A 16,679-nucleotide genomic window follows, 5' to 3' on the forward strand; every position below is an offset into this window, starting at 1 on the left:
AGTTTCTAGAAAAACAAGAAAGGAATCTGCTGGCAAAAATGGAAGAGGTAGAGAAGGAGATTTGGGCGAAAAGGGAGGAACTTCTGGCCAGATTCTCTAAAGAGGTCTCTTCTCTCTCGAATCTCATCCAAGAGATGGAGGAGAAGCATCAGCAGCCGGCAAGTGAACTCCTCCAGGTAAGGCTCATATTGTCCCCATGGATGGCTGAGACAGGGACACCTTTGACTTCTAATGGTTCGATGTACACATATTTTGTTTTATGCACACAATATGCGTTGTGTCATGTCATAGAATCATAGAATCATAGAATCAAAGAGTTGGAAGAGACCTCATGGGCCATCCAGTCCAACCCCCTGCAAAGAAGCAGGAATATTGCATTCAAATCACCCTTGACAGATGGCCATCCAGCCTCTGTTTAAAAGCTTCCAAAGAAGGAGCCTCCACCACACTCCGGGGCAGAGAGTTCCACTGCTGAACGGCTCTCACAGTCAGGAAGTTCTTCCTCGTGTTCAGGTGGAATCTCCTTTCTTGTAGTTTGAAGCCATTGTTCCGCGTCCTAGTCTCCAGGGAAGCAGAAACAAGCTTGCTCCCTCCTCCTCCCTGTGGCTTCCTCTCACATATTTATACATGGCAGGCCTGTAGCGAGGGGGTGGTTTTAGGGGTTCAACCCCCCCCCCCGAAATGTTTCAGATTTACTCATGAATTTACTGGTTTACTCATGAATTTTAATTGGTTAACCAAATCCCCATGCTAAGTCTATGAGATGCAAAAAATTAAGAGTCCCTCCAGAACTGCAAGCACTATCTCAAGCAAATATTGACAATTTATTCACACTGTCATGACTTGCAGCAATAGCCGATGTAGTGAAGCAACCAAGTTGGGTGTGTGTGTGTTTAATGCTCTCATTAAGGAGGCCAGACTTGGTGGAGGTGGTTGACGGGGGCGGAGCTGCAGGCTATTGAAGGCTGCTCTGCTCCCTGCTGTTCTCTTTGCTTCAGCATGAGCTAGGAGGCAGGTTTCAGACACAAAAAATATTCAAAAAAAACCGCAAAAATTTAACGCCCCCCCCCCCCCCCCCACAAAATTTTCAACCCCTCCCGAAATTTTTTTCTGGCTACGGCCCTGATACATGGCTATCATATCCCCTCTCAGCCTTCTCTTCTTCAGGCTAAACATGCCCAGCTCCTTAAGCCGCTCCTCATAGGGCTTGTTCTCCAGACCCTTTATCATTTTAGTCGTTCTCCTCTGGACACATTCCAGCTTGTCGTACAATATGAAAGAAGCCAAATACAAAATGTAAATGAATTTAGTGTTTAAACTTGGGTCCCATCTCAAGGACATCTTATTATTCCAAAATGTGAACAAATCTGGAAGACAGCTGGAACCTGTCATGTGATCCTTTCAACAGAGGATCGAAAGATCTTTGGGGCTGTGTCCAAACTTTAGGATCATAGAATGTTAGAGTGGGAAATGACTGCTAGAGTCATCTAGTCTAGCCTTATACTGCCATGCAATACTGCAGTACTTCTGAAAGTTGCCTCTTTTTAAAGACCTCCAAAGAAGAACACAAAGTGAACATGAGTCAAGAAAGTGGTGCAGCAGCAGCACAAAAAAAAAATATATCCCAATTTGAATCTAAGCTGCATCAATAGCAGTATTATTTATTAATTTATTTTGGACATTTATATCCCGTCCTATCTCAACCTCCATGTATTTATGCTAACAAGAGCATAAATATACATATTAAGTAAAAAAACAGTATAAACATTATAAAAACATTTTTTAAATCGCCAATTTAAGTCGTCATCCTAAAAACAGTCCATTGGTGTCCATTAAAACCATAGCTTTGTCATCAAGACAAAGTCTAGTCCACAAAGGCCTGATCCCACAGCCAGGATTTTACCTTTTTTCAGAAGGTCAGGAGGGATGGAGCGGATCTGTTTCACTTGGGAGGGAATTCCATAGCTGAGAGGCCAGCACAGAGAAGACCCTGTCTCTTGTCCCCACCAACCGCGATTGCGATGGTTGGGAGACTGCGAGCCAGGCCTCCCCGGACGATCTCAAGGTGGTTCATATTGGAAGATACGTTCAGACAGGTAAACTGAACTATAAACTTCTGGAATGATTCCATCAGATTTGCCTCTGAAAAATCCTGCAAAACCCTTGGGAAGACAGGAGGACAAATGTCAGTGTTCTGGAAGAAGCAAAGATCACCAGCATTGAAGTGACAATCCTCCATCATCAACTCCGCTTGATTGGCCACGTCTGAATTCTTGATTACCATCTGCCAAAGAAGTTACTGTACTCCCAACTCAAGAATGAAAAATGAAAAGTTTGTGGACAGAAAAAGAGATTTAAAGACGAGCTTAAAGCTAACCTTAAAAACTGCGGCATAGACACCGATTATTGGGAAGCCCTGGCCCTTGAGCACTCTAACTAGAGTTCAGCTGTTATCAACAGTGCTGTGGAATTCAAAGAGACATGAATGGAGGGCAAAAAGGAGAATGTGTCAAGAGTAAGGTGTGTCAAGCCAACCCTTGTCAGGACCGCCTTCCATCTGGAAATAGATGCCCTCATGCAGATCAAAAATAGATCTCTACAATCACCTATGGACCTACCTCTAAGACTCTACACTTGGAAGGCAATCATGGGCCATGGGGGATTGCCTATGATGATGAGTATCTGTATCAAGGGACATTAACATCCCACTCTATTCTGCGTTTGTCAGGGCTCGCCTGAAATAACCCTTTGTTCACTTCTGGGCAAAACAATTCAAAAAGGATATTAACAAGCTGGAAGGTGCCCAGAGAAGGGCGACCAAAATGGCCAAAGGTTTGGAAGCCAAGCCCTAAGGAGTTGGCTACGTTTAGCCAGGAGAAGAGAAAACTGAGAAGTGACATGTTTACTATGTTTAAGGAAGAGAGAGCAGGCTTGCTTTGTCTGGTCTCAAACAGTGGAGAGAGCTTTGCTGAAGATTTTAAAACAGATGTTTGATGGCTATCTGTCAGGAAAGCTTTGATTGAGTATTCTACATGGTTCCGGCCCGGTTTATATATCGGAACGTATCCTCCCCTATAAACCATCAAGGACTTTAAGATCTTCCGAAGAGGCCCTGCTCTTGGTCCCCCACCTTCGCAGTTGTGCTTGGTGGGGACGAGAGACATGGCCTTCTCTGTGGTGGCTCCCTGGTTATGGAACTCTCTCCCAATTGAGGTTAGGTCTGCCCCCTCCCTTCTGACCTTCAGGAAGCAACTGAAATCCTGGCTTTGAAATCAGGCATTCACAGATTGATGGATTGAACCGGTAAAGACTAAGAGTTATTGGACCACAATGTTGGATTGAGTTGGAAGATGTTTTATCTTGGCGAACTGTTTTTATATGTATTTTATAATTTATTTATTATGTATGCTGTTTTAAAATGTTATTGTATAGCATTACATTTTTGCTGTTAGCCATTCGGAGTCCCTCCACCGAGGTAGAGAAGAACGGGATATAAAAGTTCTAAGTAATTAAATAGATAATAAATACTCTTGCATAGGGGATTGTTGGACTGAAGAGATCCACTTTCTCAACATCCTGAGGCTTGAAGAAGGTGCATTTGGACAGTATTTTGGTGGCTCTGCCAAAAAGCTGTTTGTAGTAAGCCCATCACATAGATTTACCCTCCTAGGCTTGCTTCAACTACTTCAATGAGTTGGAAATGCTACTTTTTCAGAGATGCGAAAGTAGTCCCCATGCCTCTGCTGAGTTGTTTATTTCCTTCATTCACAGGATATTGGAAGCGTCTTACAGGGGTAAGTTAATCTCACCCTCAAATCTCATGTCTTCATGTGAAGTACGTGTCTCTCCCATCTCAGGCTTTGAAAAGCAGCATCCCATTGCATCATTCGGTGTTTGGCTGGGTTCACGATAGAGTTGGACTTGGTGCCTAGGAGGCCCTTTCCACCTCTGTGCTTTTGTGGGTGCATCTACACTGTAGACCTAATAGTTTGGCACCACTTTAACTGCCATGGCTCAATGCTGTGGAATCATTGGACTGCAGTTGGGTGAGAGACCAGCACTCTTTGGCAGAGAAGGCGAAATACCTTGTAAGACTACAACTTCTGTTATGGCATAGCATTTAGCCAAGGCCATGAAAGTGGTGTCGAACCCTCTGATATTGCTCTTTCTCCTCCAGATATCAGAAGAGAAAGAAACATGAGGCTCTGGTGGTTTTCCCTCCTGCCCTGAAATGGAAGATCTGGGACTTTCGTGATATAAATTCCTTTCTGGAGGGTGTCATGAAGCAATGCAGAGGTAACCAAACATCAGAAAGGATTTTTGATTAAATGTGACATTTGGAAAGTTGGGGATTATATGGGAATGTAGAAGGGACCTACAGCTGGATCTAGCCTGTTAGATAATTCAGTTCAAAGCAGATAATATGGAATGTATATGGCAATGTAGAACGGGCCCTAGAGATCCCTAGGGATTGTCGAAGGCTTTCATGGCCGGAATCACTGGGTTGTTGTAGGTTTTTTTGGGCTATATGGCCATGTTCTAGAGGCATTCTCTCCTAACTGAGAGACTGAGGAGAGAATGCCTCTAGAACATGGCCATACAGCCCAAAAAACCCTACAACAACCCAGAAATCCCTAGGGATGTATTCTCTGGGAATTTATAGATCCACCAGCATGATTCTGTCATGAATGACTTTTCAATTACTTTAAAGCATAGGTTCTTTTTATTGCAATTTTCAGTGTGAGAGGGTATATCAGATTACAGGAAAACATTATACATAAGACATACAGAATCTATGCAACTACTTTGGATGTGCAACAACTTAAAGTTACATTGGACAAACAAACAGACAAAGGGGAATTACATTTTCATTCAGCATTCACACCACATGTACATGCATTCATCCTCAGGCATTCAAATATTACCATATCTTTTTCTCCTTCCTTGGAGAAGCACCTGTTCATGCAGACTACCAACACACAGTTCCTAAACTTCCATAACTTCAAAACGCTGAAATGCCAAAACTTCTTTCCCTAAAAACAATGCCAAGGACCAGATCTCTGTTTCCATACAGCAGAACACGACTCCCTGCACAAAATTTAAGACTCCAAAGGCGACTTCTTCCTCTTCCCTTGAGAAAGAAGCCTCAAAGTGACCAGATTTCTCCCGTGCAAATCTGCCACTCTCCATAGGTACACTATCTCTCTCCTTCCCATGGAGCAGAGCATAGCGGGTGGAACAGACTCCTCGGGTCGGTCACACTTTGAGCATTATTAGACTGAATCTTTTATAGGAATATTCTGCTGATGTCGTCCCAAAGTTGTAAATTAATAATAGACATCTTCTGTCCTGGCTCCATCTCTGCTTCCTGGCCAGATGTTGACTCTTCTTGATTAGTGTTGATCTTATGTTGACTTCCTTCTTAACATTGTAAACATTTATCTTATCACTGCCCAGTTCTTATCACACTTTACTTTTCAATTCTTATTAGCAACTTTTAATTACAGTCCAGCAAGCAGGTAGTAAGTTATTGTAGGCCTTAATATTAAACTGGTGTCTCCAAAATTATTAGCTCCATCCATATATTCATTTTCCATTCATTCCCACACATCATATTAAATACACATTTATCAAATCCGCACAACTTATTACAACTCTAAACATTCAAACTTTGGTGGACATTGACCATCAGGTCACACAGCAGAATCTGGAGATTCTGAGAGAGAACATTTTAATCAATCCCTGAATGATCAGATTCACTGGTTTTAGCCTCAGTCTGAGAGGTGGCTGGCATTTCTATCTAGGTCTCTTAACTCAGGATGCATTGAGACATACTTAGCGAGGAAAGAGGCAGAGGAGGCTTCCCCACAACCCATCCTTTCCTTCCTTCCAGTGTGAACTAAGGAAGAGAGGCCCTTTGCACAGTCATTTTATAGATCCCTTTTGTCTACACATCCAAAACTTCCACTGATATTCTCCTATGGAGACAGGGCATCACACACTGCACATTGTAGCACATAATATATCTATTCCATGCCTGGCCATACATTGACGCACATTGGACAACCAATGCCACCATGCCTGAATGAGGCATAACTGTGTGTTGGCGAAGTTACACTTCATCTCTTGGGTGAAGGATCTCCGCCATCTTGAGTTGTTTCCTCTTGATTTCTGAGTGTCACCATGTTCTGTTAAGCATCTTTCTTCCTTTTCTCTCTTTAGATTCTCTGGAATCTGGACTTCAGCAGCAAAAAGGTAAACAGGGGAAAGTGGTTCAGAGGGGGTTTGCCGCAGCCTTCCCTCTGAGTCTGAGGGTGGGACTTGCCCAAGGCCACCCAAGAGCTTTCCATTACAGAGGCAGGATTCGGACCCTGGTTTCTCAGGCACCATCTACACTGCCATATAATTCAGTTTGTGAATCGAGATTATTTGCTTTTAATTGGATTATATGGCAGTGTAGACACAAATAATCCAGTTCAAATCAGATAATCTGGGATCAGATACTGGGTTATATGGCAGTATAGATCTATCTTCAAGGTACAATAGTGTCACTGTAGTCATCTTGGCTCCTAGGCAACATTCGGATTTTATTTATTTATTCTCCTGAATCTTTTTACGCAGCCTCAAACTTCCATAAAATACAGCCATGCAAAACAAAACAAATTATTGGGTTGTTGTAGGTTTTCTGGTTGTATGGCCATGTTCTAGAAGCATTCTCTCCTGACGTTTCACCTGCATCTGTGGCAGGCATCCTTAGAGATTGTGAGGTCTGTTGGAAACTAGGAAAATTGGGTTTATATATCTGGAAGTTCCAGGGTGGGAGAAAGAACTCTTGTCTGTTGGAGGTAGGTGTGAATGTTTCAACTGGCCACCTTGATTAGCTTTTGATGGCAGTTTTTAGGTGTGGCTTGTTTCTGCCTTGGAAATTTCCTTGTTGAGAGGTGTCCAGGTGTTCCTGATTGTTTCCTGGTAGCCACTTTGATTGTCATGGCTCATGTGATGTCTGTAGACAGTCCACGTCTTGCAGGCGTATAGCAGGGTTGGGAGGACAATAGCTTCATAAACAAGCACCTTGGTCTCCCTACGGATGTTCCTGTCGTCAAACACTCTGTGCTTCATTCAGAAAAATGCTGCACTCGCAGAACTCAGGCGGTGTTGTATTTCAGTGTCAATGTTGACTTTTGTGGAGAGGTGGTTGTCAAAGTAGTGGAAATGGCCAACATTTTCTAATGTCACACCATTAAGCTGTATTTCTGGCATTGAAGATGAGTTGGTTGGGACAATAATAATGGTGTCACAGAAGGGGATGATTTCATAGAATCATAGAATCAAAGAGTTGGAAGAGATTTCATGGGCCATACAGTCCAACCCCCTGCCAAGAAGCAGGAATATTGCATTCAAATCACCCCTGACAGATGGTCATCCAGCCTCTGTTTAAAAGCTTCCAAAGAAGGAGCATCCACCACACTCCGGGGCAGAGAGTTCCACTGCTGAACGGCTCTCACAGTCAGGAAGTTCTTCCTCATGTTCAGACGGAATCTCCTCTCTTGTAGTTTGAAGCCATTGTAGTTTGAAGCCATTCTCCAGGGAAGCAGAAAACAAGCTTGCTCCCTCCTCCCTGTGGCCTCCTCTCACATATTTATACATGGCTATATTTCTTCTCAGCCTTCTCTTCTTCAGGCTGAACATGCCCAGCTCCTTAAACCGCTCCTCATAGGGCTTGTTCTCCAGACCCTTGATCATTTTAGTCACCCTCCTCTGGACACATTCCAGCTTGTCATTTGTGAGGCTTCAAATTGTTTCTGACTTATGGCTGCCTTAAAGAAATCATATCATGGGCTTTTTTGGGGCCGAGAGAGTGTGACTTGCCCAAGGGAATAAAACCCTGGTCTCCAGAGTTGTAGTCCAACTGCTATATGCTGAAATGTTATTTAAAGAGGAGAGGGGCATGTCGTAGAGCAGGTTGAAATATGGGGGGACAAGGGAGGATTTCCCTGATTTTACAAGAATGAAAGATGGAAGCTGAATCATCCAGCAATTCACATTTATCTGTCTGTCTTTTTCCCCTTTTTTTTTTTCTCCATCCCTGATCTGCTTTTCCCACCAACAGCACATGTGACTCTGGATCCAGACACAGCCCATCCTTGTCTCATCCTCTCTGAAGATCACAGACGTGTGACATGTGGAGAGAAAAAGCAAGATCGTCCTGACCATCCTCAGAGATTCAATCTATATCCTTACCTGCTGGGTCGGGAGGGATTTACAGGAGGCAGGCATTTCTGGGAAGTCCTTGTGGAGAATGGGGAAGAATGGTCTGTGGGAGTTGCCAGGAAGTCTGTGCAGAGAAAGGGTTCCATCTCCTGTGGCCCTGAGGCTGGGATCTGGGAAGTGGGAAAGTGGGGGAGTGCCTACAGGTTCTTCTCCAACAACGATACGACCCCACGTCTGACTCTGAGCAAGGAGCCCAAGAGGGTCCGAGTAAGTGTGAACTACGAAGGGGGTCGAGTGGCCTTTTACGATGCAGACTCAGCAGCCCCGATCTTTGAATACCTGCCAGCCTCTTTCTCAGGAGAGACCCTCCTCCCCTTGTTTTTTGTGGCCAAAAATGCCCAACTGAAGCTCTCTCCCTAAGGATGGAGAGCAACATCCAAAGACTCGCACCATCTGAGACACAAGAGGAACTTCATCTCCAGAGAGCTAGGATTGTTGCTTCTTTTTGTGGGACCTCTCTGCTCTCTCTCTATATATATTTAACTAAGCCACTTCCCTAGTCTCTCTAGGAAAATTTAGATCCTTCAATGTGGCTCTATGGCCAGATTCATGTCAGAGATGACTATAGAGATTCCTAGACAGAACACTTCTCAAGGCATTTATAAGGCCTCTAGAATTTATCTGTTGGAAGTTGACCATGTTCCCTTTTTGGCTTTTTCAATTTTATGAATATTTACCACTTCTGCTGTACTTGTATTTAGTACTTTTCTTGTACTATGTTTAAAAAGTTATTAAAAGTATAATGCACAAAAAGTGTCAAAGACTCTTCTTTTTCTGCTGCAACAAACATGGAAATGCTGGAACCCTGAAGAAGGAGACAGAAGGCCTGGACTGACCTTGAAGGAGCTGGGGGTGGAGACGGCCGACAGGGAGCTCTGGCGTGGGCTTGTCCATGAGGTCACAAAGAGTCGGAGATGACTGAACGAATGAAAAACAACAAGCCACTTCCCAGTGCAATGCTCATCTCATGGGTCGGCCAAGGACTTCCTCTCCTCTTTGGAAAGAAAGCAACAATAACAACAGCAAAGAGGAAATAAAAGACTAAACCAATTTTTAACCAAGAATCCCATAATTCAGTAGTGAGCGGGCAGCCTTTCTATTCCCCTCTCCCGATTTCTTCATCCCAGGCTGAATTTTGTGAGGGTTGATAAATGTAAATAAGCAGAATAAGCAGAAGCTTTACGACAGTATTTAAACCAAGATATATCCTTGAATATAATAAAATGTCACTCAGGCTTGTAAAACAAGTAACAGTATCTTTACTTTTTAAATAGTCTTTGAAATAAGCCTCATGCCATGAAATGATCAGTCCTTAAGATAGTTGGCAGCCAGCAATATCTATTCGCTGTCCAAAGAGAGAACAAATGGCAGAATGACAGTTAGAACCGTTGGCCTAGACAGCTAGCCAGAGACAGCAACCTATTAGAACCTTGGCTCCGAGCACACTCAGCCAATCGGCTGCTGACACATCTCTCTCCAGTTAACCCACAGTATCATGGCGTCCTTTTTCAAATCTTCACAAATTTGCCTATCAGGCTTTGGTTTCAAACCCAAAACAGTATTGTCCCTAGAACAACTGAAAACTAAGGTATAGTCGGCCCTCCATATTTGATGGTTTTGTTTTTGAAGGTTGATTGCTCACAGATTTGGTTAATATAGTCTCTCTAGGAAAATTTAGGTCCTTCAGTGTGGCTCTATGGCCAGATTCATGTCAGAGATGACTATAGAGATTCCTAGAAAGAACACTTCTCAAGGCATTTATAAGGCCTCTAGAATTTATCTGTTCGAAGTTGACCATGTTCCCTTTTTGGCTTTTTCTATTTTTTTTGAATATTTACCACTTCTGCTGTACTTGTATTTAGTACTTTTCTTGTACTCTGTTTAAAAAGTTATTAAAAGTATAATGCACAAAAAAGTGCCAAAGACTCCTTTTTTCTGCTGGAAAAACATGGAAATTCTGATTGGGTTTCCAAAAAAAAGGTAAGTCCAATTTTTCCCTCAAAGCAATCTTGCGAGCTAAACTAGACTTTTCTGGATGGAAAAGGAGAGATGAGAGAAAGCAAGACGAGAGCATGGATAAACAGAAAGACATAGAGATAGAAACACACTGAAATAAGCTATAGGCTGATTGTGGATTGTTTCCTTTTGAAATAACTGTTTCATAATTTGTTTTGTCTTTGGACAGCAATGGCTCCCAAAGTGACCCATATAAGGTGGAATCAGGTGTCAAACAGGAATGTGTTACTGTCCCAACCTTATTTTCCATCTTCACCGCTACAATACTTCATCTTGTTGACGGGAAGCTTCTCACCAGAGTGGAAATCATCTGTCGGACAGATGGCATGCTATTTAACCTCAGCAGACTGAAAGCCAAAACCAAGGTCAGAACAACATCTGTTATAGAACTCCAATACGCTGATGACAATATCATCTGTGCGCACTCAGAAGAAGACCTACACACCACTCTAAACACCTTTGCAGAAGCATACGAGAAGCTTGGCCTGTCACTGAACATCGAGAAAACCAAAGTGCTGTTCCAGCAGTCACCAGCCAATCCCTCTCCAATGCCAGAGATACAGCTTAATGGTGTAACATTAGAAAATGTTGACCATTTTTGCTACCTTGGCAGCCACCTCTCCACGAAAGTCAACATTGACACTGAAATATAAAACCGCCTGAGGTCTGGGAGTGCAGCATTTTTCCAAATGAAGCAGGGACTGGGAGTGTTTGAGGGAGACCAAGGTGCTTGTTGATAAAGCTGTTGTCCTCCCAAACGTGCTATATGACTGCAAAACATGGACTGTCTACAGCCGTCACACACAAGTCCTGGATCGTTCTATCAGCATTGCCTCTGAAAAATTCTACAAATCTCTTGGGAAGACAGGTGGACAAAGCACATTGTCAGTGTGCTGGAAAAAGGAAAGACCACCAGCATTGAAGTGATGGTCCTCCGCCATCAACTCCACTGAGTCAGCCACGTTGCCGAATGCCCGACCACCGTCTCCCAAAGCAGTAACTCTACTCCGAACTCAAGAATGGAAAATGCAATGTTGGTGGACAGGAAAAGAGATTTAAATATGGGCTCAAAGCCAACCTCAAAAACTCTGGCATAGACACGGAGAACTAGGAAGCCCTGGACCTTGAGTGCTCTAGCCGGAGGTCAGCTGTGACCAGCAGTGCTGCAGAATTTGAAGAGGCATGAATAGAGGGCGAAAGGGAGAAATGTGCCAAGAGGAAGGCATGTCAAGCCAACCCTGACCAGGACCGCCTTCCATCTGGAAACCAATGTCCTTACTGTGGGAGAACATGTACATACCTACCACCAAGACACCACATCTGGAAGACAATCATCTTCGAGCTACGAGGGATCACCTAAGTAAAAGTAAGCAAGTCACCCTTCTCTGTGAATGAGTACTAGTGCTCTCGATCTCTCTGTCCATATTTCTCATAAGAGGGGATGCTAGTAAAACTGAATGACTGTGTTGCAGATCAAAAAGAGTGAGTCGCCAAAATAAATATGTTTGGAAAGCTCTGCACTTAAGGCACTAGATCACATCATATCTTGATCCTAAGCAGGATTTGCCCAGGGTAGTATTGGATGGCAGATAGTGAACTCATACTACAGTAGATAATACAGGGTATATTGCAGGAGGAGGAGCTGTCAAAACCACTGCTGAATCTTCCTTGCCTAATTAAACTCTGTAACCTCCATGGGGCCTTCATACATTAAAAGTATGGAAATAAACCAGAGTTAGGGAAGCTCTTGTTCTTTTTAACAAGAGAGGTGGTATATGCTTAGAGAACAAGTTACATAGTGCCCAGGAAGGCAGAGGAAGGGGAAGTGTCCTTGACCTATGTTCAGGTTCTTGATACCAAAGGCATTTTGATAATTCAGATCTCACAGTGCAAGGGGTTGGGCAGAGGTGGAGTCCAAGGGTGCTTTTCCAGGAAGATAAAATGTGAAAAACGAAAACCAGGTCGTTATGTCTCTTCTTCCTGGAGCAGCAGCTGCAACCACCATGGCTACTGGAGACCCTGTGAAGGAGCTCTGTGAGGAACTGGCCTGCTCCATCTGCTTGGAGTATTTCAAGGAGCCTGTGATCATATCCTGTGGGCACAATTTCTGCCAATCCTGCCTGGATCAGTGCTGGGAAGGGAAAGAGACCTCCTGCCCACAATGCAGGAAGGAAGTGCAGAAAGGAGACATCAAGAGGAATTGGCAACTGGCGAACCTGGTGGAGATAGCCATGAAACTGGGAAGCCAGAAGGCAGAAGAGAAGGGGAGAGTCTGTCAGAGACACCAAGTTCCTATGCGGAGTTCTTTAGGGCTTTATAGATAATGACCAGCCTTTTGAATTGTAACTGGAAATAAACTGGGAGTCAGGGAAGCCTTTTTCAGAGTTATGTACTACATATACCTTACTGAGCAAGTTACATAATGCCCAGGAAGGCAAAGGAAGGCAAGGATTTCATGTCCAAGTTCTCAAAAGCACTGGCATTTTGAGAGCTCATATCTTGCAGCACTAGAGGCTGGGCAGAGGTGGAGTCATCAGGTGCTTTTCAGGAAGGGAAAGTCTGCACAAACAAAAGTAAGGGCATCAACTCTGTTTTGTCTCTCTTTGTCACAGCAACTGTCTCAGCCATGGCATTTAGAGATTATGTCAAGGAGCTTTGTGAGGAACTGGCCTGTCCCATCTGCTTGGGGTATTTCAAGAAGCCTGTGATCATCTCTTGTGGGCACAATTTCTGCCAGTCCTGCCTGGATCAATGGTGGGAGGACAAAAAGGCCTCCTGCCCACAATGCAGGCAGAGAGTGGAGGAAGGAGATATCAGGCCAAATAGGCCGTTGGCAAACCTTTTCTTGTACTCAGTTTAAAATGTTATAAAAAGTATAATACAAAAAAAAGGTGCCCTGGACTCTTCTTTTTGCTGCAACAAACATGGGAATGTTGATTGAGTTTCCAAAAAAAGGCAAGTCTCATTCCCCCCCCCCCCCCCCCCACAGAAATCTGGAGAGATAAACTGGGCTTTCCCGGGTGGAAAAGGAGAGATGAAGGAAGGCAAGACAAACACATGGATAAACAGAAAGACATAGAGATAGAATACACTGAAATAAACTATCGGCTTGTTGTGGATTGTTTCCTTTTGAAAGGACTGATTTCACATTTGCTTTGTCTTTGGTCCCTGGCATATCCTTTTCAACCCTTTATTTGGTCTTATGACATACTCCAGTAAAGAAGTGTTGCCATTTACTGCCATTGAATCAGCGTTGACTTCTCGCAGCCCTTTGAAGGAGAGACTTCCCAGTCTCCTTATCACTAAGAGCCCTGCTTAGGCCCTGCAAAGTCAGGGCTGCTGCTTCCTTCAGTCTCTCCATCTGGACACGGTCTTCCTCATTCCCTCCTTCCTTCTTCTCACTTGTCAGGGAGTATTGTCTTTTCTTGTTGTTATCAGGAAAACTTAAAGTAGTCTTCCATCTTCCCAAAGGGATCTGGGGATGAGTTGATGCCAGACATCAGTGCATGGATTAACTCTGTATACGTTTAATTGAACTGTTTATATTTACATCAAAACCTATTGTTCTGTTTTCTTTAAGGTTTTAATGTAATGTTATTGTAAAGTGGTAACTTTAGAATGTGTCTTGGTTAGTGATCCTTGTCAGGGAGGATAATGTTGGGAGGGGATTTCCCCTATTGAGACTATACTCCTCTCTTCACACAAGTTGAAACCAGGTTTAATAGAACCAACGGAATCAGGAGTAGCCATAAGACCATATTAAATGTACCACAGATTTATTACAGCTTGAGGATTCTCTCTCTAAAATGCTTGGGACCATAAGTAATTATTTTTATATATGCTTAATGAGATATCAGAAGAAGAAGGAGGAGGAGGAGGAGGAGGAGGAGGAGAGAAGAAGTAAAGAAAGAGAGCTAAATTGACAAAGAAAAAAAACATGGCTGTGGCTCACAAATGGAACTTTGAAAAAGGAGATGGAGGGCCTGATTCTGGCAGCCCAAGAACAAGCCATTAGAACCAGTGCCATCAAAGCCAGAATTGAAAAGTCGACGACAGATCCCAAGTGTAGACTCTGCAAGGAAGCAGATGAAACAATAGATCACATCCTCAGCTGCTTCAAGAAGATTTCGCAGACAGACTACAAGCAGAGGCACAACACCATTGCTCAGATGATCAATTGGAACATGTGCCACAAATACCATCTGCCTGTGACAAAAAACTGGTGGGATCACAAGCCAGAAAAAGTTACAGAGAATGAATACGTCAGACTACTCTGGGACTTCCAAATTCACACTGAGAGGGTTTTGAGAACAATACTCCTGACCTTACGATCGTGTTAAAAAACAAAGTATGGATCATGGATGTTGCAATCCCAGGTGACAACAGGATTGAAGAGAAACAACTGGAAAAGCTGACACGATACGAGGATTTAAAGATCAAACTGGAAAGACTCTGGCACAGCCAGTAAAGGAGATCCCAGTGGTGATCGGCACACTGGGTGCAGTACCTAAAGACCTTGGCTTGCACTTAAACACAATTGGCGCTGACAAAATTACCATCTGCCAGCTGTAAAAGGCTACCCTACTGGGATCTGCATGCATTATTTTCCGATACATCACATAGTCCTAGACACCTGGGAAGTGTCTGATGTGTGATCCATTACAACAACCAGCAAAGGGACCTTGTTTGCTGTGTACTAATCTTGTTTTTCAAATAATAACTTTGTTTTTGTATCCCACCTCCATCTCCCTGAAGTCACTCGGGGCAGCTTACATGGGGACAAGCCTGAATTCAACATAGTTAAAATATAACACAACAGATTTCATGAAAACCATTTCAGCAATATTAAAACAACCACACAAATACAATATATAACAAACACCTAACAACTGTCAGTGGTCTTAGTGCAAAGTTCTTGGAAATGGGACCCAAGTTTACACAAGAAATTTGCACACACCTGATAGAGAATACCTGAAAGCAATTTTATTCCCAATATTTTTATTTAGTTTCTGTGTGAAACAGTTTCATACAGTAAGCCTCCAGAAAGGAAAGATGGCACTCTCAGTCACTCAACCTGTATCAAGGGCTTAGATTTATTTTTCAAAGCTGAGCTGTAGTTACTCTGAGATATTTTCCTACTTGCATTCACTTTCTGATGAACTGAGTTATTCCCTCCATATAAAGAGGTGAGAATTTTGTGCCTGCATGTGGTCCCCGTACAAATCCTGGGCTCCCCTGGATCCTAATCCTTCATCCCTGCCAAAAATACACCAAGTTCATTGAAAATATACCAGGTTCATTGGAAATACACCAGGTTCATTGGCAAGGGAGTGTGGCTTTGCCCCCAAGTGCTTTACTGGTGCTGACCTTTGAAAACGGTGTGGAACTGAAGTGATTATGTTCTGTTCCACAAAACGGTGGCAGTGCAGCCCATGAAGGGATGGGGAAATGGGGATCACAGTCCACATTGGCCCATCCCCGCCAAAGAGAGAGATCGATTCATGGATCAGTTTAGGAATCTCTAGGGCCCCCTGTTGTGACTCTTAATCACTTCCCTCCAAAAGTTGACTGCAGAATCTCTCTAGTGGCAGTATCCCACTTGAACTGAAAGTGAAGGCAAACAGGATGCATCCCACCTGACATCCTGTGTCTTCTCCTTCCTGCTGAAGTCTGGGTCTTGGACTTGAGTGAGACCCTAGACCTCTCTGGCTGAGCAGTTTAACAGCGCCTTGCTAAACTCCAAGTCCCAGAATTCTGCAAGAGGCAGAAACTGGATACACACACTAGTGTGATGAGGTCCTTTGTGGACCTTCCCCAGAACCTCTCCACCCAGTTTTTCCAGTCCCAGTGCCCTGGCCCCATGCCCCCCCCCCGTGCCCCTCTTTGGAGATGCCAGCTTGTGCCCATCTGCCCATGCCTCCGCTCCTTCTTGGATCCCCCTGCTTCCTCTCTCACCTGCCTCCCTCTCTCTGCAGCAAACCAGGGTCCATTTACACTACAATGTAGGATTAATGCTGTTTGCCGCACTTTCGCTGCTATGGTGCAATACTACCGAATCCCAGGAGTTGTAGTTTCCCAAGGTCTTTTACTTTCTCTTCAATAGTGCTCATGCCTCACCAAACTACAGCTCTTGTGACTCCATAGCACTTAGTTGTACCAGTTAACATGCTACAGTGTTGATGGGGCCATGAGAAAGCCTTCTCCATCCAGTCACAACACTCTGCCAGGTACCAATGGGGCATTGATTCTCAACCTGTGGGTCCCCAGATGTTTTAGGGACCCTGTCAGCTGGTAAACTGGTTAGGATTTCTGGGTGTTGTGGTCAAAACACCTGGGGACCCACAGGCTGAGAACCACTACTATGAGGGGATAGGGTGCTTAAAATAGGATGG

The 16,679-nt window shown here is 43.8% G+C and overlaps 1 protein-coding gene across 1 annotated transcript; it reads left to right on the forward strand.

The window, feature by feature from the left end:
* The first annotated feature begins 38 nt into the window (after positions 1 to 38).
* LOC137096162 (zinc finger protein RFP-like) lies at positions 39 to 8,987 on the forward strand. The gene is made up of 5 exons (XM_067464745.1): positions 39 to 176; positions 3,772 to 3,794; positions 4,178 to 4,296; positions 6,223 to 6,255; positions 8,111 to 8,987. Exons 1-5 carry the CDS (start codon positions 39 to 41, stop codon positions 8,629 to 8,631), a joined length of 834 nt encoding a protein of 277 aa, XP_067320846.1. The 3' UTR covers positions 8,632 to 8,987.
* Positions 8,988 to 16,679: the final 7,692 nt, after the last annotated feature.

The sequence above is a fragment of the Anolis sagrei genome, chromosome 2 (assembly GCF_037176765.1).
Source record: "Anolis sagrei isolate rAnoSag1 chromosome 2, rAnoSag1.mat, whole genome shotgun sequence".
In the NCBI taxonomy this organism is placed as follows: domain Eukaryota; kingdom Metazoa; phylum Chordata; class Lepidosauria; order Squamata; family Dactyloidae; genus Anolis; species Anolis sagrei.

Coding starts and splice junctions, on each gene's coding strand:
- LOC137096162 (XM_067464745.1), top strand. CDS start 39: ATGGAAGAGGTAGAGAAGGAGATTTGGGCGAAAAGGGAGGAACTTCTG. Junction 4,297..6,222: donor TGTCATGAAGCAATGCAGAG/GTAACCAAACAT, acceptor TTCTCTCTTTAG/ATTCTCTGGAATCTGGACTT. Junction 6,256..8,110: donor TGGACTTCAGCAGCAAAAAG/GTAAACAGGGGA, acceptor TCCCACCAACAG/CACATGTGACTCTGGATCCA.